Source organism: Durio zibethinus, chromosome 21 (assembly GCF_047325235.1).
Source record: "Durio zibethinus cultivar Kanyao isolate XHJ-2024 chromosome 21, ASM4732523v1, whole genome shotgun sequence".
NCBI lineage: Eukaryota > Viridiplantae > Streptophyta > Magnoliopsida > Malvales > Malvaceae > Durio > Durio zibethinus.
In genome coordinates this window covers 8,228,625-8,249,511 of record NC_143182.1, presented here as the reverse complement: position 1 = coordinate 8,249,511, position 20,887 = coordinate 8,228,625, and the positions used below count along the sequence as shown (strand labels likewise).

At 34.7% G+C, this 20,887-nt stretch overlaps 4 protein-coding genes across 20 annotated transcripts; 3 read left to right on the top strand and 1 right to left on the bottom strand.

Annotated features, from left to right (window-relative positions):
* The first annotated feature begins 2,112 nt into the window (after positions 1 to 2,112).
* Positions 2,113 to 2,619, top strand: LOC149512847 (S-protein homolog 1-like). The gene has a single exon (XM_089751092.1). The coding sequence runs from the start codon at positions 2,113 to 2,115 to the stop codon at positions 2,617 to 2,619; it is 507 nt and encodes a 168-aa protein (XP_089607218.1).
* Positions 2,620 to 2,988: 369 nt separating this feature from the next.
* Positions 2,989 to 7,077, top strand: LOC111305377 (26S proteasome regulatory subunit 4 homolog A-like). The gene is made up of 6 exons (XM_022902865.2): positions 2,989 to 3,593; positions 4,332 to 4,577; positions 4,957 to 5,126; positions 5,196 to 5,412; positions 5,539 to 5,679; positions 6,548 to 7,077. The coding sequence occupies exons 1-6, from the start codon at positions 3,111 to 3,113 to the stop codon at positions 6,629 to 6,631; spliced, it is 1,341 nt and encodes a 446-aa protein (XP_022758600.1). The 5' UTR covers positions 2,989 to 3,110; the 3' UTR covers positions 6,632 to 7,077.
* A 149-nt stretch (positions 7,078 to 7,226) lies between these two features.
* On the top strand, positions 7,227 to 12,398 carry LOC149512846 (uncharacterized). Of its 5 annotated transcripts, none has more exons than XM_089750948.1 (6): positions 7,227 to 7,609; positions 8,165 to 8,206; positions 8,715 to 8,795; positions 9,352 to 9,426; positions 10,215 to 10,303; positions 10,407 to 12,398. In XM_089750948.1, exons 4-6 carry the CDS (start codon positions 9,414 to 9,416, stop codon positions 10,587 to 10,589), a joined length of 285 nt encoding a protein of 94 aa, XP_089607074.1. In that variant the 5' UTR covers positions 7,227 to 7,609; positions 8,165 to 8,206; positions 8,715 to 8,795; positions 9,352 to 9,413; the 3' UTR covers positions 10,590 to 12,398. The 5 variants fall into 5 exon arrangements, 4 of the variants coding, with proteins under 4 accessions (XP_089607074.1, XP_089607075.1, XP_089607076.1 ...); XM_089750949.1 differs by having other exon boundaries at positions 9,340 to 9,426; XM_089750950.1 differs by lacking the exon at positions 8,715 to 8,795 and having other exon boundaries at positions 9,340 to 9,426.
* On the bottom strand, positions 11,879 to 19,791 carry LOC111305375 (transcription factor PIF1-like). Of its 13 annotated transcripts, XR_016331647.1 has the most exons (11): positions 19,198 to 19,663; positions 18,995 to 19,113; positions 18,021 to 18,900; positions 15,783 to 15,881; positions 15,631 to 15,696; positions 15,450 to 15,515; positions 13,656 to 14,024; positions 13,208 to 13,286; positions 12,616 to 12,839; positions 12,217 to 12,434; positions 11,879 to 12,045 (listed from the first exon to the last, which is right to left on the bottom strand). XR_016331647.1 is itself a non-coding variant. In XM_089750946.1 (10 exons), exons 2-9 carry the CDS (start codon positions 19,081 to 19,083, stop codon positions 12,671 to 12,673), a joined length of 1,653 nt encoding a protein of 550 aa, XP_089607072.1. In that variant the 5' UTR covers positions 19,084 to 19,113; positions 19,198 to 19,663; the 3' UTR covers positions 11,879 to 12,434; positions 12,644 to 12,670. The 13 variants fall into 13 exon arrangements, 6 of the variants coding, with proteins under 6 accessions (XP_089607072.1, XP_022758596.2, XP_089607067.1 ...); XR_016331645.1 differs by having other exon boundaries at positions 11,879 to 12,434; XR_016331646.1 differs by having other exon boundaries at positions 11,879 to 12,434; positions 12,644 to 12,839.
* Between the last annotated feature and the right edge of the window lie 1,096 nt (positions 19,792 to 20,887).

Here is a 20,887-nt window from a genome sequence, read left to right as displayed (position 1 = left end):
GGTGACGTAACTGGCTGTTAGTTCAAACAATATTTTGATGGCATCGGCATTAAATGATTTTGTGATTCAAGTTTGGCGCTTGCCAGATGGGTTGCCAGTTTCAATTTTACGAGGGCATACTGGAGCTGTAACTGCCATTACATTTAGTCCTAGGTCCTGCCTTTGCTTTCCAGCTTTAATCGTCATCTGATGATGGGACTTACCGAATCTGGAATGCCAGATATTCACATTATAGCCCACGCATGTACCTGCCGAAGCCTTCTAAAGCTACTGCTATCGGGAGGAGCAATTTTCCATCTAATAATAGACTGAGACAAGTAAAATCACTTTCTGAGTCATTTCAGTTTTTTTCATCTGAAGTCGAGTCACGTTAACTCTTCAGTCAGTCGAATTGTTTTTTTTTTTGTTTTTATTTATTTTTAAAAGTATTTTTACATTAATAAAGTTTAAAATATATAAAAATATAAAATATAAAATTTTTGAAAAAAAATTAAAAGTATCAATTTTTTTTTAAAATAAATTTTTTTAAAAAATATTTTTGAAGAGAAGTTAAAAGTATCAATTTTTTAAAAAAATAAAATAATAAAAAAAAACAAACAGTTTAAAAAAAGTTAAAAGTATCAATTTTTTTAAAAAAAAAATTTTTAAATGCTTTAAAAAAAAATGAAAGTATCAATTTTTCTTAAAAATAAAATATTTAAAAACATTTTAGGAAAAGTTGAAGTTATCAATTTCCCTAAAAAATAAAATTTTTAAATGTTTTAAGGAAAAGTTAAAAGTATTAATTGTTCTTGTATAAAAGTAATTAGTGTTTTTTTTTTTTAAAAGAACTTATATCTAAGATTGAATCATTATTCTTTGCTTTTTTTTTTATTTTTTTTAAATAATTCGACGATAGAGCTTCTGTAAGTGAAATAATAGTTTCTTTGCGTACTCATGAGGTGAGAAAATTTTTTTAATTTTCTGCTAAAAGTATTAAAGTCAATTAAAAATAATTTCTAATAATTAATTATTTAGTAAATTTTTAAGGCTTATTGGATAATACAAAATTAAGTTGGTATCATCTTTCAATAGGCGTTGTGAGGGTGCTATAACCTTCCTCACCCATAACTATACTCTCGAATCTTGTTCTGGTCAACAGACCTGAATCTATTTTTTAGGGACTCTCAAGTCAAACTTAGGTGTTTCTTGAAAGGATAAATTTTTTAAGCGGTCAATCGTACTTAAACAAAAAAGATTGGTGACGATTTTTTAAATCAATATCTAGTGATAGATCCTCTGATCTAGACGTTATGATAATGATACCAAAAAAAAAGTTTTCTATTTATGATTTTTATTGAAAAAAACATTTTTCATTCGTAGCAAAGAAAGACTAGATCCACCAATTTTGCTTTTGGGGTATCTTATTTCTTTAGGCAATTGCAGTATTGCATTTGCAATTTATACTTTTCTTTTGGGATAAATGGGAGTTTATAATCTTTGATGAATGGGAAAGTTATGTAGAAATAGGAATATTCCTAATCATAAATGAAATTAATTTGGATGCCACCTTGAAATTAATTTTTGAGTGACTTCTGTGATGCCAGAAGGATTATTTCCAAATGCCAGAAAGAAACTGACACACACTAATCATTGCAGTTTTATTCCATACTTTGGCATATTACAAACCTTTAGCCAACCAGTTCGTTCCTTAAGACAGGTTTCTCCCCTTTTATTTCTGTTTCAAGGCTATTGCAATAATTAATCCAGTTCAGTACTAATTCATTTTCTGGCAATTCCCCATTAAATGCATCCTCTAGGAACATGAATGTATATTTTTTTCTTGATTTCTGAGGTAACAAAGGGTCTTAATTATGGACCTATCCAATTGCTATTTAGGGTTTAATAATATATTTATATAATTGCAATAAAGATAATTTACAGTGAGGTATAGTATAACAATTACCCACCATATACGAAACTTACAGTGTTGAGGTGATTCTTGCATTTTTACCCTTACCATGTCACTCAATTGTCCACCTATATAAAAAGGATGGATGAGAAAAAAATAACACCAAATGAACCCTTTTGCAACGGTTTCAAAACCAAACAAAAGAAAAAGAGAAAAAAAAAATGAATCTCACCCAAAATTTGATGATCTCGCTTGTTCTCATAATTTGCATGAGTCAATCATTTGTCACCTACTCGATCGTGAATAGGTGTCATGTTCATGTCATCAATGGGTTTAGCACAAACGAGATACTTGAAGCACATTGCAGATCCAAAGACGACGATCTTGGCGTCCACCATATCCCTGTCCACGACGAGTATCAATGGACGTTTCGCACAGATTTCTTCTCTAGGACTCGCTTCTCCTGCCACATGTGGTGGAAGGGTGGGCAAAAATACCTGGACGTGTTTTGGATGGACAACAAATTCATCGAAAATGATTGTGGTGGTGGGGACTGCCGCTGGATGTCACAAAATGATGGAATATATTTGTACAATTTCCAGCATAAAGAATATCGTTTAAAATATCAATGGGAACCTTGGCATAACAGTAAAACTACTAATCCAACTAGCTATGGAGAAAAAACAAAAGATCATGTGGAGTGGGGAGTGGGGAGGTTAGATGGTTAATTCTTGTAAGCTTTAACTTTTGTTATCATAAATTTTCTTATGGAATAAGAATAAGACAATAAGCGTTTCTCCGCCATGTTTTTTATTATTATTATTACAGAAAAGCCTAAAGAAAAGAAAAGCAAAAATATATATATATTTGTATAAACGAAATCAAGGCCTAAGAAAAAAATTGAATTTAGATGCAAACTTACATGTCATAGGTTTTATATCAATTTAAGAAAAAAATCATAAAAAAAGGCCCATTTACAACCTAAACTTGGCCCATAATCAGTACTCAAATGGTCTGACATTAGTAAAAGACTAAAACACCCAAATGAGTTGAACAAATTACATAATCCAATAGATCCAAGCGCTTTTTCGTAAACTCTCTTTTCTGTATAAAACTGACGAGGCAACTTGATCCCAAAGCAACAACTATACAAAATACCCCCCAATTCATCTTCAAAAGATCAGCTCAACAACAGAGAACCAAAAGCGAAACCTAAACCATGGGTCAGGGAACACCGGGCGGTCTGAATCGGCATGGTCTCCCAGGGGACCGGAAACCCGATGGCTCTGACAAGAAGGAGAAGAAATTTGAACCAGCGGCACCCCCAGCCAGGGTGGGTCGCAAGCAACGAAAACAGAAAGGACCCGAAGCGGCGGCTCGTCTCCCGGTCGTAACGCCAATGACGAAGTGTAAGCTCCGGCTGTTAAAGCTGGAGCGGATCAAGGACTATTTACTGATGGAAGAAGAGTTTGTAGCTAACCAGGAAAGGCTAAAGCCGCAGGAAGAGAAAGCCGAGGAGGATCGATCTAAAGTCGATGATTTGAGAGGGTCGCCGATGAGTGTGGGTAATTTGGAGGAGCTGATCGATGAGAATCATGCGATTGTTTCGTCGTCGGTTGGGCCGGAGTATTATGTGGGGATTTTATCTTTTGTTGATAAGGATCAGTTGGAGCCTGGATGTGCTATTTTAATGCACAATAAGGTAATTAAAGTCTTAAGCTTTTTGGGTTTTGTTTTAGGTTTAGGGTTTTTTTATTATTATTATTAGAGATTTTGAATGGAAAACGATTTAAGTATTATTTTAGCTGAAAGGGTACTGAACTATTGTGCTGAAATTTTGAATATGCAATTTAGAATCAGTGCCAGGGGAATTATAAGATTTTGGGTCTGCAAGAATTATAAGATTTTGGGTATGCAGCTGTGAGCTGATAGAACTGCTGCTATTTAGTATTTATGGTTGCAAAGATATCATATATGAGAGAATTCTTGTGAAATTTGAATAAATAGATAACAGGGTTTTAATCATGATTGCTTACTTTAGCTTTAATTGATGAGCTTTAAAAAATGAACTTCTGATCAAAACTAAATTCATAAACGAATTCAAATAAGTCTCTAGCTCTCAAGCTAGAGGTTTACTCAAATAAATATGAGTGATTTGAATATGCAAGCTCAAGATGGGGTATATGTCTCATCAAGTTTGCTATCATAGTTTGTGATATTCATGTCTTTGGGGATTTTGTTTGAGTTGCATCGCACCCTTGCTTATCCAAAATACTAATATAAATCTTGAAAAGATAAATGGAAACCCTCTTCTTCCATTTAAGGGTTATGCATCTATTATGTCTTTGGATTGTAAGCATCTCTAAGATGTTATGTTCCATCTCATGCAATTTCTTTGTTCTTGGAAAGAAATTTATGCTTGGTTATTGTATGTTGTCAGGTTCTTTCTGTGGTTGGACTTCTGCAAGATGAAGTTGATCCCATGGTATCAGTGATGAAGGTTGAAAAGGCTCCATTAGAATCTTATGCAGATATAGGAGGTTTGGATGCTCAGATACAGGAGATCAAAGAGGCAGTTGAGCTCCCTCTTACTCACCCTGAATTATATGAGGACATTGGTATCAAACCTCCGAAAGGAGTTATCTTGTATGGAGAGCCTGGGACAGGCAAAACCTTGCTGGCAAAGGTGTGTGTTCCTATATTTCCAGCAAGACATTTTTCTTTCTATGCACATCTCTCTATAATAATTAATGGTTTGATCACTGTGCTTTCTCTACCCCTTTGTTTCAAGTTAATCTCTTGTTTGATTAGGAGACAAAACACAAATAAGGTCTGGACATCAGTGCAAGGTGTCAGGCATGATAAGCTTCCAAAAATCAGAGTAGAGGGACAGCATGGACACACGTGAATTTGAAATATATGATTTTGCTAGTAATATGCAATTGTTAATATTATTGATCTTGGTCATAGCTTCTTGTTTACACTAGCATCACCCGTTTGGTTGCTCTGGTTGTTTCTGATATAAAAATAGATCTGAGCTTGTTATGTCATTTATGTTCTTTCAGGCTGTGGCTAATTCTACATCTGCAACATTCTTGCGTGTTGTTGGAAGTGAACTAATTCAGAAGTACTTGGGAGATGGTCCCAAGTTAGTTAGGGAACTTTTCAGAGTTGCTGATGACCTTTCCCCTTCAATTGTCTTCATTGATGAAATTGATGCAGTTGGTACTAAGAGGTAAGTTAGTGAAACATTTATGTCTTGATGGAAATAAACTTGGAATATTTCTCATTAATCTCCATATAGGTATGATGCCCATTCTGGTGGTGAACGTGAAATTCAGAGGACCATGTTGGAGTTACTGAACCAATTAGATGGCTTTGATTCAAGAGGAGATGTCAAAGTGATTCTTGCAACAAATCGAATTGAAAGTCTTGATCCAGCTTTGCTTCGTCCTGGTCGAATTGATAGGAAGATCGAATTTCCCCTACCTGACATCAAAACGAGGAGGCGTATTTTCCAGGTATGTCATTGTGTTGTGATGTATTGAAATCCTATATCAGATATGCTTTGCTCTTCTCATTTACTTTAAAGTTTCTTTTAAGCTTGCTTCATTATACTAACTCACTTTCAAATCTTTGGACTACAGATACATACATCGAGGATGACATTGGCTGATGATGTAAACTTGGAAGAATTTGTTATGACAAAAGATGAGTTCTCTGGAGCTGATATAAAGGCAATATGTACTGAGGCTGGTTTGCTTGCTTTAAGGGAGCGACGCATGAAGGTGAGACTCGTATAAGTTCCTAATAAAGAAAGCCTGTGCTTCTCTTTCTTATAATATATGTAGGAATATTTTGTAACGTATAAGTTTAATTCGACAAGATTACATTCTGGACCTATATGTAATAGAAGCAAAACTAGATTGATAGATTTACTGACATGTAAGTTTTATTCTACAAGATTACATTCGGCATTATAATTTAAACCAGATTGTTAGCAATTAGAATTGCCAATGCTTTGCAAATACCCATAAATACATGCATATAATTCTCCCTTTGCTTTTAATTGTTCATAGGATGAAGAGAAATCTGCTAAATTTTCATTGTTAGTGAGAAAAAGGATTTATTACAGATATATTCTCACCCTGTGTTCCTAAGAAGTAGATGCTGAAAGATATACCTGAATTGGTAGCCTTTTTATACAGAGTTAATAGATAATTTAAATGAATAAACTAAAAAGTGAAAACTAGTGTCAAAATTTTTTCTACTGCTAGATACAAGGATCCTTAAGAGACAGTATTGAACTCCTTTTTCTCTGCAAGTAGAATTCTTTATTTTCTTCAATTTAAGGGTAATTTCCTTGGTAACCTACTTATATTTTGGGCTAATACAGTGCTACTACAGCCAATTTTTGGCTGTGTTATTAGTGTTCACGGTGCCATAATTTGTAAAAGCAGTAAAGCGAACTCTGATATATCCCCTTTTTGTTCTGTAGAAACTAAACTTGCCGTTGGTGCTTGTAATTTGTATTGTCTCGCACTCTAGCATATGTTTGATGATTCAAGTTGTTCATAGAAGTTTCACCTGTATCCCAGATATAGCGAGTGATTGCTTGATCCAAAGTGTCTGATTTTAAATAATCCCATGTTTCAGGTGACGCATGCAGACTTTAAGAAGGCCAAGGAAAAGGTGATGTTCAAAAAGAAAGAAGGGGTTCCAGAAGGACTTTATATGTAGAAAAACTTGTTTAAAATTCCAGGACTTTATTGTACCCAAAAATATTTTTCTGTTTCGGGTTTTCTACTTCCTGGCAAGCGCATATAGTTTAGGAGCTATATGAAGCATATAAAATGTTGATCGTTTCAAGACATTTACAAGGACACTTGGGGTGATTTCTTGTCTACTTGATTGAGACCACATTGGTTTTCACTTTTGCTTGAAGCCTTGAGAGTTGATACATTTATGCTCGTCGTGCCAGAGCATTGAATAGATTGGGCATTCACCCTATCAATATCTCAAATCAATGATCAGTTGGATCGATATCCCTGCTCCTGCCTAATCGGCATACGAATCTGCCCGAACCAATTGTCAGACTATTATTTCGTTTTGTTCCTTCAAGTAACTCAAAAAAGGATCAATTCTCTTTTGATTGCATCTAAATTCATTTCGTTGATTGCATGACAGACTGCTCTACTTAACTCAGTTATAGCCGATGTCTTTGTGGTACATATTTTATTTGTATCTCAAACTTACAGAGGAAAAATCTCTTTTATGAAAAAATTTTCAGTCTCTGTCAATTGTCCATAAAAAGAAGGAAAAATGTTTCTTGTTGAGAATCACTATTGGTTATTATGCTTAATTTTCTTTCTTCTTTTTTTCTTATGCTGGATTAAAATCAAGCATTAGAATTTTCTCTGCTTTTTTTATTTCCTGACTTAACTCTTCCGTTTCCAAGATTGAAAAGAAAATAACTGGGAGTCGACACATTGTTTCTGCTTCGCCACCCTCGTAGCTCTCTTCCTCCGATCAGTAACTGTTTTGGTCTTTTTGGCGTTAACTTTAAACACCCGTAATCAATCATTATAATATTAAATTGGATTTTTGCTTTGTTATTGATGGAAGAAGGAAGAATGATAGGTCCTTCACGGCGGTGTCAAGTTTGCAACCAAGCACAATCCAAGTACAAATGCACCTCTTGTCTAGTTCCTTAGTAAGGTCTGTTCTCTCTTCTTTCTGATTGTTTTTATTTGTGGGTATTTTTTTATTTTACTCCTTTCGATTTCCTTAAGTCCCAGTTGTTCTCTGCATGTCACCCAACAATTTCGCCTTTTCATTCTTCTTAATTATTGGATTTCATTAACTCTTTTTATTTCTCCATGTATGTTGATTACGTATTCGAAATTTGCTTGATCTTTTGCTTTTAATCATGGGAATTTTCTTGGCCTAATGCTTTCTCAACTACTTGTGTTCTGGTAAAGAGATGAACTTAGCATCCATTCTACTCTTGCTTTACCAATATTTTTTCTGTCTTGTGGAGTGGAATATGTGTTAGCTAAAAGAATAACCGAACAATGGTGTATGGTTTCAAGCTTAGTTTCCACTAGCCAACAAACATTCCGGAAAATCTAAGTTTTGTAGACAAAGATTAAAGGGGAATTTGGGTATCAGTGTCCTGTTACCCTACTTGCACTTTTGTAGTTGAAGTCTTAAGGTGGCATTCTCATTGTGATACTAGAAATGACAACTAATGGGCTTGTATGTATGTTGCAGAAACTCCCTGCACGAAACCAGAATCCCTTAACGAAAAATCTGGTGAGGACTCCTTTCTTCAAAGTGGATGCTTCTTAAGTGACCAACTCCATGCTTTAATCAAGGATGCTTGTGTTTTCATGCATTTGATATTCTAGAAGTTTATTTTTATATGGATTGATACATGTTGAGAGATAATAATATTATTACACATATTTCATGCTAAGGTTGTGGCCTTGGTGGTGCTTTTCTTGTGTAGATAATGCTATAAACTGTGATGAAATGTTAAATTTAAATTCTACTTTTGCTTTAGTAATATCAAGAATATCTACACTGCTCTTCTGGCCTGTCGAATAATCCTTACTGAGTTGTATGTTATTGTAAACCTATCATATATATGTGATACATATGTCCACTCAAGCTTGTTTCAACCAGCAAAAAACATGGCTAAGGGCTTACTTCTGGAAGCCAATATTAAAAAAAAGAATCTATGATTTCTAGCTGGCGCTGGCCTTCTCTCTGTGGTTTCAGAAATGGCCAAATTTAGAACTAATGTGTGTGAATGATGTAGGAACCCCTTGTGTCAATTCAGGGTCCACTAATGATGCAGTAACTACTAGTGTCAAGCCAGAATCCTCTGATGAAAGAGCCAGTAAGAATTCTGTTCCTTGCTATAAAAATTCAAAGTTGATGCTTATCCTTAGAGATATGCTTATTTGCAGTTTTTCAGCAAAACTAAAAGAAAACTACCTTTTAATGAATCATTCTCCTAGTAAGTAGTCTGCTTTAAAATTTGAGTTCTATTCACATTTCCATTTTATATGTGCTATATTATGAACATCTAGTAACATTTTTTAAGAAACACTTTTCATCAATGAAAACCACCATTGCTCTTACAAGCAAATGTCCTTTTTTTAATATGGGCAAGGAAGTAACTTTATGGTTTCTCAGCATGGGCAAAGGAAGCATGTTATACAGTTTGCTTCCTTGACATGATACAGTGTCTAACTTTAAGATGAATTTTGGAGATCATCATAACTCAAAGAACTCAGATTCATGAAAGATTATTCTACATGCAAAAAAAAATTTTTTTAATCTACATGATGTGTTAATATCGTCAACAACTTAATCAAATCTTCCTTCTCTTTTCGTGGAAAATTTCAAAACTCAAATATTGTTTGCTTCATTTCTTTTAGTTGCTACTCCAGGATTTCAGGTGGAAAGGAAACTAGAAGTTGATGACGCAAGTGAGGTAATACAAATATTGCAAATGCAGGCTATTGGTATGGATTTTTTTATTTTTTTATTTTAAATCTAAGCCTAGCTCAATTATCTTTAGTAAAAAGTTCCTTACAGTAGTGGGCAGTGAGTTACTTGGGCAAATGTTTGGTTTTTTTTTTCCACTCATAATTATAGTTGAAGCTAGCATCTTGTTGATATTTGCCAACATCTTAAGAGGTCTCCAAGTGCATCAAAATGAAAAAAAAAAAAAAATGATGATGGCAACCTTCGTCATTAGATTTGTAAGAAACTCAGAAAAATAGGGAATGTAAACGTGGCCGAATAAATAAAACACCTGTCCAAATTTAGCTATCAATGAGAATTTGACATATTCGTGGGAGAAACACTTAAAGCTCATAGTACTATCATTCCAGGATTTAGAGTTCAAAATATTTTGGGGGAATTTAGATGATTCAATGGTATAATACATTCAAAGGAGATGCAAAAGGCATTGTGGTAGAATTTTTGTATTTTACAATATGCCACTAGCATTGCATTTAACAAGTTTTGGTATGCATTTCTTTTTGCAATTATCCAAAAATTTCTAATATATGTGATTTGCATGAAGTTTTGAGTCTGGCCCCAAAGCTTTTTATCGTATCAGCTAATAGGTTCTCAGGGTTTCTCGGTGTTCCCAGATTAAGATATACGGTAGAAGATTAAATAACATCCAGCTTAAGATAGCTAGTTTGTAGGATCAAATGTTATCATAATGTTAAGAGGCAGAGAACCTGTAACTGTCTTGATGCCAAAACTGGTTAACTAACATCCAAGATGTTCTGTCATGCAGCTTCTTCGAGTGAATTCCGTGAAGCCCTAAAGGATGAACATCTTCAAAAACTCATCTGTGATATTGATAGCTCCCCAGATGCAACGAATGTCAGTGCTGTTATTCCTACTTGAAAACTGAGACCTGAGACTTCTAGTTAACATTTTTGCTTATGTTGTCCATGCTGCTAAGTCTGTTTTTCCCTCTTGTTAGGAACTTGAAAATGCTATGGAAGTGGATGTATTCCGCATTTTCTGTGATAAGTTATTTAGGCCATGTTTGGTGAATACAATAATGGATAGGATAAAATTTAATCATCTTATAGCATGTTTGGTTTGTATCAAAAGAAATGATAGAATTGTAAGGAGTATTAATCATTTTCTTGCTATAAGATGATTCAATCATCTCAAAGTGAAAAAGATTATTTTTAATTCATAGGACTACACTTACATATCATATTATACTTTTAAAAATTATATTAATAATTTAAATTATATAAATTTGAAGAAGGATAATTTTATCAATAAGTAAAATTATCTTATCATAATCATTACACACATAAAATACAATATATAATGACATTATTTTATTTTATTTTATTTTTACTATTATTTTATCTTATTTTATCATAATTTTGTACTTCAAACATAATCTTAATGTATATTTTGTACAAAGTCTTCTGTTTTGCTTAACAATATTCTTAGGCTGTTGTTCAGTTTTGATATGAATATCTGATAGTTACTGATAAGAATTTGGCATGTTCCAAAGCTAACCGCTACTGTTGTCCCCGTTATAAGATTTCATCTGCGATCAACCCATAACCACATATTGTTACAGCAAGAAAAAGATGTTTGTACTGGGAGGTTTGTATTTTAGAGGCCTTTGAAGTTCTTTTGTTGATTTCCTAGGATGCTAATATAGTTATGTCCAAGTTTTGCTGTGATTGTAGAAGGGGAATTATCCTGCCGTCCCTAGCCTGGTCAGGGGCTGATTTTTCTTTATGGTCAGAATGGAGGCTCATTAAATGTATAAATTGGCTAAAACCTTATTCATATCCTCTTTCTGGAGTTTTGCAATTACATTTTTGTTTTGTTGTATGCTTTGGGTGAGTTCATATCTCGATGAAAATTACTCTGATGGCCTTTCTTTGTTACAGCAGGTCCCCACCTCTTCCAGCCTGCTGGCTGCTGTTAAGTTTTCTTTGTTTTTCATGTGAATATATATATATATATATATAAAAGAAAGAAAAGTTAGAGGAGATGATAGACCTTTTGATGCTATGTTTTATCTCATTCAAGCACACACGTACATGTGCTATGTTTTCGAGGATGGCCTATCATTGTCATAATAAGAACAAAACGTGGGCCTAACTGACATGTTCTCTGTATGAGAGGTCGTTCTCTTACTTTTGCCCAATGTTGGTCAAAGTGCCAGATTCTTTGAGTTTTCTTCTTGCCTCATTATCCGCTGTCTGACATGCTCGGATTGCGCCTATAATCCTGGCCTTCAGTTTCAGTCACCTTTAACAGCGTTTTTTTACTATGGTTAGCCTACAGAATATATATGGGGACTCCTACATTATTTTCAGCATACATGACTAGGCATTTCCATGGTTGGAGGATGGTTGGTGGGCATGCTTATTGATTGGAGAACATTGGCGCAAAGCTCAATATGCACTGAAAAGATTCAGAGAAAACAGCAACCATTTTTCGTATGCACCTTTCCAAGGTTCAGTGAATTGGAGCAAAGTTCAATTTGAGCTGAAAAAAAAAGGGTAAAGGGTGCGGCGACTCTTCCCTTCTTTGCACCCTTTTAAGGTTCAGAAGATAGATTGAGTGCAGCTGAGACCCGTCTACAAGTTGAAACCCAAAGGAAAAATTCAAAAGCTCTGGCTTGATATTCCTTTGTCGTGCTTAAAATATGTTCTCTTGAATCTTACATCCCTGCTTAAACTCAAAAATATATACGTACTGGACCATAATTCCATGAATAAGTCTATCGTTGAAAACAATTTTCTTTTTACCTTTTTCAGTGGTGACCTGGATAACATTTTCTTCAATTCTGCATGTTGGTTTTGTACTCTTAATAAAGGCAATAGCGAATACGATAATCAGAAACAACTTGGGAGAAAGGGGGTGAGGTTGTCAGCAAACCAGAGTCATCTCACCACCGTCCCCCACGTACCCAAAGATGGCTTTGTTTTTTTGTCGCTGATTCTTCTGTCTAAGCCTGTTTCAGATTCTGAACAAATAGAAAACAAACTACATGATGAAATATGGGGAAAATGGAGGGGGGACACAAAGGTGAGAGTGAAACTCTAAAGTAAGGAACTATTTCTATGGTTGTGTAATAATTACATGGTAGATGTGCTACAACAAATTAGCTAGTTGAAAAAAGTTTATCAGACAGGATGTTCTCTTACACTACAAAACTTTAGAAAGGCAAATAACCTTTCCGGAGTGATCCATGCAGAATTGTCAACCTGCAATGCACAGGAACTTTATCTTTAATTTTGTATGTTATGGGTTCAAAGGAATACACAAGCAGCACTCAACCATAGTTCAGATAATAGAATCTGCTAGCAGTCCGAGAGTAGCTGGCTACATTTTAGCCAGCCAAGATTTTGGCGCTATCATGTCGTATCACCTTCATGATATCATCGAAAAAAGTTAGTTAGAAATCATCCATGATTAGACAGCAAGTAAACTTCTAATTAAGTGCTAATAAATGTCTTGCTCCTCATTGGAACTGACATGGCTTATCATTTTAACTTGATTTCAGTGTGCAAGTGTAGTTCTATCTAATTAGTAAAACCATGTCAGTCAAAGTGGTAGCAGAGAATACTTTGTTTGAAAGCCAGGTTCTTTTCATGCCAAATGCTGAAATCTGCACATGCCATGCAGATTCTAATCATATGAAATTATTAGAGGTGGTCATGGCATGTACTGTCTATATGCATACTGTTGTCAACAACCATCTTGTAATAATGTGGAACTAGAAAACAATGGACCTACCTGGTGGTTGATTTTCAAGATTCTCAGCTTCCCTACTGTTACTTGGTTTATTGGAACTTGTCTGGGCCATTGCTGGACTCTGTAAAAGTTTAAATTTGTAATCAATACTTCATACTAGTGGACAAATTGTATGTCTCAATGTGATTAAGCTGGTGTTAGATCAGACATTTAAGGAAATTTTTTCTTTGGGAAAATAAATAGGAAAAAGTTAGAAATTAATTTTGTAGGGTTCCAAGCCAACTTTCTTTTAAGATATTGTCAAGAGTGAATACTCAAGCCTAAAAATAGCTGAGAAAGCTCTGAACAAGGATTTATGGATATTTTCTATTTTTAAAAAAAAGAAGTTATCATGCAATTGATGATAGGTATAAAGGGCAAAGGTTGAGGGAAAATAATTACTAGGTATGAATGCCCCAATTTGGAGGCAAGATGGCATGCTAAACATTACCAGTGGAGGGGGTAATTGTATCTGGTGAAGACCAATATACTGTTGATAAGGATCAGCAAAATTTAAGACCCGTGGCCGGTTTGTGTTTTGCATGCCAAGCTGGTTTATCGTGGCATCTGGCTGATTGTTTGGTGCTGGAACTGGTGGTGGCATATGAAAGGCTGGTATAGGAAACCTTGGACCCAAATGAGCTGCAGCAGCTGGGGTTGGTAATGCTAAGCCAGCCAAAACATTGGGAAACGGCATCATCGGCCGACTTATTCCCATATCCATGCCCATGCCCATCCCAATTCCCATTCCGATTGTTGGCATGTACTGCTGAACACCAGGAAACATCATTGGGACCATGCCACAACCCATGGACATCATCTGCAGAAAGTTAAAATCTAAAATTGTCATAAATAATGCACAAACTCGTTCGTTAAGATATAAAACAATGCTCATTAAATGAAATGTGAATAGAACATAACAACACATCCCAGCTTATCCCAGCTTACTGCATGGTACATGGAGGTGAAAGAAAGTATTTACATGCACAAGCATGTCACAAGAGCTGAGTAGAAGTGAGAATGAAGTTCTATGGTTAGGATAGGTTTTTATGATATTAGAATGCAAAAATAAGCACACTATTGATTGGTAAAATAAAAATGTCATAAATCTGGAAGCTCATGTCACTCCAAATTAATTTTCAGTGACTGTTTTTTCTTCTCTCAACTCATTTGAGTTATTAAGCATATCAAAGGACAGTCCATGATATTGCTGCAAAGCAGTCACTGATATTGAAAGTGCTATAAGAATCAAAATGACAGCATGTAAAACTCAGGAAAGTAAAGGCTCGAGCAAAAGTTGTCTAAAGTGTTGTGCCATCTGCAGCGTGAGAACACTGGAGCTTATACAGAAAGAGATACTCAACTCCTCTTCCTTAGTTCTCAGAGGAAAATGCATTATTCTCAAGTATAGAATTATGAAATTCCATCCAATCTGGACAGAACATTTAACAAAATCCACACAATAGCAACATGGAAAAACAAAAGAAGGTAGATAGAGAGTGGAAGAATGAGGCTGGAATTAACTTTTGCCTTAATGGATACTTTTTTGGTTAGGTATTGATCAGATTCTGCAAGATGTCGAACATAATAATTAGCAAATACCAGTGGTGCAAAAGTCAATCGTGAAGTATTTGATTGAACAAAGTTTTCTTCAAACACTTTAAAATAAACGGAAGAGTTACTAAGATATTGTTCTAATTTGTTCTTCGGTGTTTCCATCCGGCAATCCAAACATAATTTTTGTTGGAGCACAATCCCAGCATACATGTACTTAATTTAGTTATCTTCTCGCTAGGGGGAAAAAAAAGAAAAGAAAAAGCTTCAAATTTCAAAATTTATCTACTTGTGTACGCCAAGTAAAAATAATGTTCCCAAATGAAATCTTGCCCCGGGCTTGGTGGTGTTTGGTGAATCTTATTCTCTTTTATTTACTTCAATGGCAAAAGTCCCTGTCATTAACAGTTCCCTAAACATTCATAATAAAACAGGTAAAAGATTGTTGATTAAGGGCTTAGTGCTATTACGTTAAGTCATGAGGGCACATGTGACATAAGCATGCATTCTAGACGGAACAAAGACAAAAGTTACTTTATTGTTAGCGTTTTACCAATAATACTGCTATAAAAGGACAATAACCCAATTACATCACTCCATGGAACTACTTTTGGTATAGAGTTGTAAGAACAAAAATCTATGGCTAGGCTATACAATCACACATATCCATTAACTATAAGCAAAGACATACCTGAACCTGCAACTGAAGTGACTTCAGGTACTCAATTGCTTCATCCAGCATTGAAGCTTTGTCTGACTGAGACTCAGAAATATGAAATAAGTTGATATAGGTAGAGAAAGAATCCAAATAAAGAAAAACAAATCCTCAATGTAAAGTGAAACTATAAGGGAAAATCATAGACAAGACAAACCTTGTTGCAACGAGGTATAAGTTCTTGCAAAGCCCTCATCTTTTCATTTATCCTATCCCTGCGTCTCTGCAAATGAAAGAGATATTATACCTCTAAAGGAATGTAATTACACAGAAGAAGATCATGTACTATAATGTCAATAAAATACTGACCCTTTCTGAGAGATTATGGACCTCTGCAGCACGAGACCTTTTTGTAGATGTGGATCCGCGCGTTTGTTTCTTTGTATCAGTGGATTCGAACTCAGCATCCTTTGCCAACAATAAAGTTATCAGTAAAAAGCAAGATGAATTTTAATAGAAAGAAAGGGATAAATGAAGTCCCAGATTTTCCATTTTAACACATTAAAACATATAATACCATCCTAACTCTCAACATACACGGGGTACTGTCTATTTTCCACAAAGAGATTGCTTGGTTTAAACACCTCATAAGTTTACCATAAGGATACCGTAAAACTTGTGTACTTATCGTTATATGGTTGGCTTCTTAACTGACTTATACTTAGGAAATTATGAGCACCTAACATAGCACCACTGAAGGCTATATTCTCTATATAGTTTTTGTTTTCCCTACCTATCTGTAATTAAGCTAAACCATAACCAATATGAACCTTCCCACTTTTCCAAAAGAAGAAAATAAATACAGATGCTTCCATAATTAAAATTTAGTTTGGTTCCCCAACATATTAATGTAGAAAATAACGCATAAGCTCCTGATGTGCATTCTTAAGACCATAAAAAGATTCAAAGTGGAGTTACTATTATTGTCCATAATATTTAAATTCATCTTAGAGTTATAGAAACATCCTTATTCACATTTGGTGTTTTTTACATGCTAAATGAGCTTTTTAAGATTGCTGAGTGAAAAGTTCCTAGAGAACATGATTTCTTTATAACATTCTCAAGCTTTGCCACTGAATCAGGTGACATCAAAACTAAAAGATATTGACACCACCAATGAAAAAATACAGGTACCATTAGACTTGATTGTAATGGTCTATGTTAATCAGAATGACCTACCATTTTACAAGTACTCTGTCTTAACCAATTTATATAAAAGTCCCCTTTTTTGGCAATTAAGTTGGGGGAGAATAGAATTTGAAGCTGAGAAATTAGAACTCCTTTTGCTTCAGCTACCTACATTTAACGTTTTCTTTTCTTTTTTTTTTTTTTTAAGATTCTCTTTCTCATTTAGGATGAACTGTAGTAAAAATCTATCAATCTTCTTCTCTTTTTTTTTTTCTTATTTTACTCTATTCATGAAAAACTAGCTTAAAGGTCTAACCCTGAGTAGAAAGAATATTAATTATTAGAATAACACAGTAAATCCTTTTCTTTTTATTGTTTTAAACAACAAAATGATCTTTATATTGTGTAATTACAGAATTCAGACACCTTTATATCAATGACAAAATTATAAATGGTTTTTGATTAATTTTGGATATGTTAAACATAAAAAATTCAATGTTAAAACTAGTTCACGTGTATTTAAATAAGGGTTTTGGTATGAAGTGGCAAAGGACACTCTCTAAAAACCTTATTTAAGGTTAATCAATATTATAATAATCTTTTTTGAAATTTCTAATCGATCTACATGATTCATCTAAGAAGGACATTACTCATCAAATTCCTGACAAACTCGCAACCTCTAAGAATTTAACCAACATGTATACCATTTGAGCTAATATTCATTAAACAATTACTATAATAATAATAATTTTACATTAAATATAATAATTGACAATTTTATTCATGATTTCTAATCTATTGAATGAAGGTATTAGTACTTTATATAATAATTTTAAAAGTGTTTTAGATCATCAGTTAGCAAAATTCTTTAAATATCATCAGTTAGCAAAATTCTTTAAATAATGTCTCATACATCCTAGTATTTAGGTTTGCAAAAAGGCTGATTCTTTCAGAATTCTCATGCACCCAACGTATAAAATTAGAGAAGCTAACATTAAGCTTAACTAGAACTACTCAACACTAGAGAATGTTTTAATCAATTAAAAAATAAAAAAAAAATCCCCCCCCTCCCAAAAAAAAAAGCCTATCGAAACGCTAACTTGCAAACGGGGGTGTAACGGGGACGAGGAAACCAGTCCCGTCATACGCGCCATCGGTGCAAAAATATTCTTATTTTAAACCCCATTCTTTTATAATTAAAAAAAGATTTCACTCCCAATTGACACTGCCAGCCTCCTTCCCCTCCAATCGTCACATTCGTGTGTGGCATTTTCTAACTCGACACCCCTGACACGTGTACAATCCCAAATTAGCCCAGTGACGAAGAGAGTGGTGCTCACGTTAAACAACGTCAACCCCAATCCCTGGCGCACGTTAGCTGAGACAAAAGAGAAAAAATTTTAACTCTAATGAACTAACCTCGCTGTGACATTCGGCGTCGTCCAGTTCTCTTCCTTTACGCTTCCGGTCCTCAGCCGGCGCCGCTTTTTGAGCCGTTGGTTCGGCGCTGGCACTGGAGCCGCCTGGTGATGATGTCACCGTGACCTCACACGTGGCTAAATTGTCTTTGCTAGCACCCACGCTGACAGCAGCTGATTGCGTGTTGACAACTGCAGCGGCGCTCATGTTAGCGCAGGCATTGTTGTTGTTCCCGCCAGATGCCTCCTCGGTGTTGCTTGGCATAACCTGAGAGGCTGCCGATTCGGGAGACACCGCCGGAGTATCGCTGGAATCAACGACCGTCGATTCCCTCACTAAACTCTTCGAATTCGACGGTCCAGATTGCTCCGCCCTTGCCGTTTTATGCCTGGAGAAGTGAACGAAGTTCTGAATCCTTGTCGACTCCAATTCATTCCTCCTCACCGGCGGTATCGGGGGCCTAGAAGCTGACGCCATAGCCGAAGCTGAACCCGAAACTTGAGAAACTCTTCCGAGTGGAGGAGGAGCGGAGGTTGTGGCGGTGGAGTTAACAGAAGGGGCCACAGCAGGGGCAGCGGCGGAGGAGGAAGGATAGAGGAGATCAGCGCAGAAATCGTGGTCGAAGTTGGCGTCGCTGAGAGGATAGTGAAGCCATGAAGCCATTTCATCTTCTTGCATGAAGAGATGATCGGTAATCGATTGCTGCTGCTGCTGTTGTTGTTGATGCTGGAGAGATGACGATGATCGGATCTCTCTGGGAGCTGATTGGTCAGCGTCATGGAATTTAAACGGCGTATATTTCTTGAAAGATCTATGGTTTTGACTCTGCATAACAACTTGACCGTTTTGCCACAACAGCTCCATGATTTCATCCTCTGGCCTGTTCCGTAATTTCAACAGCTTATCAATTCACAATTTGCATAATAAGAATTAGAGTTAAAAAAACAGACAGAAAAGAAGAAGAAGAAGCTTACATGGAGGGTTTTTTAGGGCGAGTTAAACTAGAAGATGAAAGGATTGAATAATCTTCTTCCATTTCGAAATCAGGAACGCAGTGATTCATCCTCCACTATCTTTCTTAACACTGTAAGCTCTTATAAAAAAAATCAAATAACTCAAACGAAGCGAAAAAAAAACTAGGAAAACAAAAATGAAATAAAGAAAAAAAAAAACTCACCTAATTAAACTATTTAAGCTATTACTATTATCAGAGTCTTCTTTTTCTCTGGAAATTAATTCTAAAAGAAGAACATAAAAGGAAGTGTTATCTTTGTTGATGTTTGTGCTGCGCCTGATAATGAAATCGATGACGAAAAACCCCAACAGAAAAAGGAAAACATAATTGAAAATCTAAATCCATGTGAAGCGAAAAAACGTTGTTTGTATCTATCTCTCTGTTCGCAGTGTTGGAGAGGAAAGAAAGAGGAGCAGAATTTCTTTCTGCTTTATTTTCTTACTCGGAAGATTTTCTGTAGGGTGTAGTATTTTAGTGCCGCTCTTCCTTTTTTTTGTTTCCCTGTTGGGTTAAATGTCTTTTGCAGGCACCCAAAGATAAGGTGTTCACTTTGCTTTCCATTTCTCTCTCCCTCTCTCTCTCTCGCTCTCTCTCTCCCCGAATAATACGAAACAAAAGACAAAATGGACTTTCGACGGAATTCAAACCAACTCTTTCGTCTTAACACCTTTTTTTGTAAAAAAAAAATTAGTTGATGTATAGGAATGGGATTGTAGCAGTACGTTTGATGTGTCATTTTTCAAGGGAGTGAAACGAGCGGTGAGGGAGATGGAGAGGGAGAGGTGAGGCTTTAAATGCTGATAATTTAAAATATTATAAAGTGATAACATAAATATGGTATAAAAATAATATATAAAAATAATATAATTTAAAATTATAATAATTATTATATATTTAATTAAATAAAAATATATATTTTATATTGATATAAATTATTTTAATTAATTTTTATATATAATATAATATAAATATATAAATTTTAATATTTTATATTATATCAATACATGAATCATTATATTGATTTAAAATCCCGTAATAATCAAATGCCCCAAAAATGTTGATTTTAGGAGCCCCAATCCAGTCATTGTGCCGACAAATTGGCACCATTGCTTATGTGGGGGCCTTCTTCCACTCATTTACAAATATAAGTAGTTTTGGACCGTTCGCTTTCTTTTCATTGCCCGGCCCCAACCCAAAAAATCCATAAGAATGTTGGATACAGGTCAACACCTACTTAGCTGTCTTTGATTCGAGTGAAGTCGGTTGCCTCTTTTTTCAACGTTGTATAAACTGATATTCAATCTTACTTAAATTGTTTAAATAATCATTTTCATCTTTTATAATCACATAATTTTTTTTTTTAAATCTCATTCTAAGAATAATTTTAAGAATCAATTAAATTGAACTTAGAATTTAATTTTATTGGCTTTAAATATTTTAATCAAATAATTTAATATTTCAATTTAGAAATGCTCCTAAGTTGAGAAACAAATGTAACGTTGTAGATTAAACAAACAGGGGTAGATTTAATTAATTATTGCTTTAAAACAATGATTGCGAACTTAGCCGTACAAATAAAAAATAATTAAATAATAAATGGCATGCTTTAGTACAAATTGACTATTAACGGTAAACTGTCTTCCGATGTTAACCTAATTAATCCAATCCTTTCCTTTATAAATTCACGGTTCTCTCTTGCCCAGAGCTGGCTAGTTGTGGCCTGGGTTGACAGTACAATCCAATAAATTTTGATTTGATTCAATTTTATAAAATTAATTTAAAAAAAAAATTAATTTCATGTTAGATAGAGTATTATTAAAAAAATTTAAAATAAAATCAAATTTAAATTTTA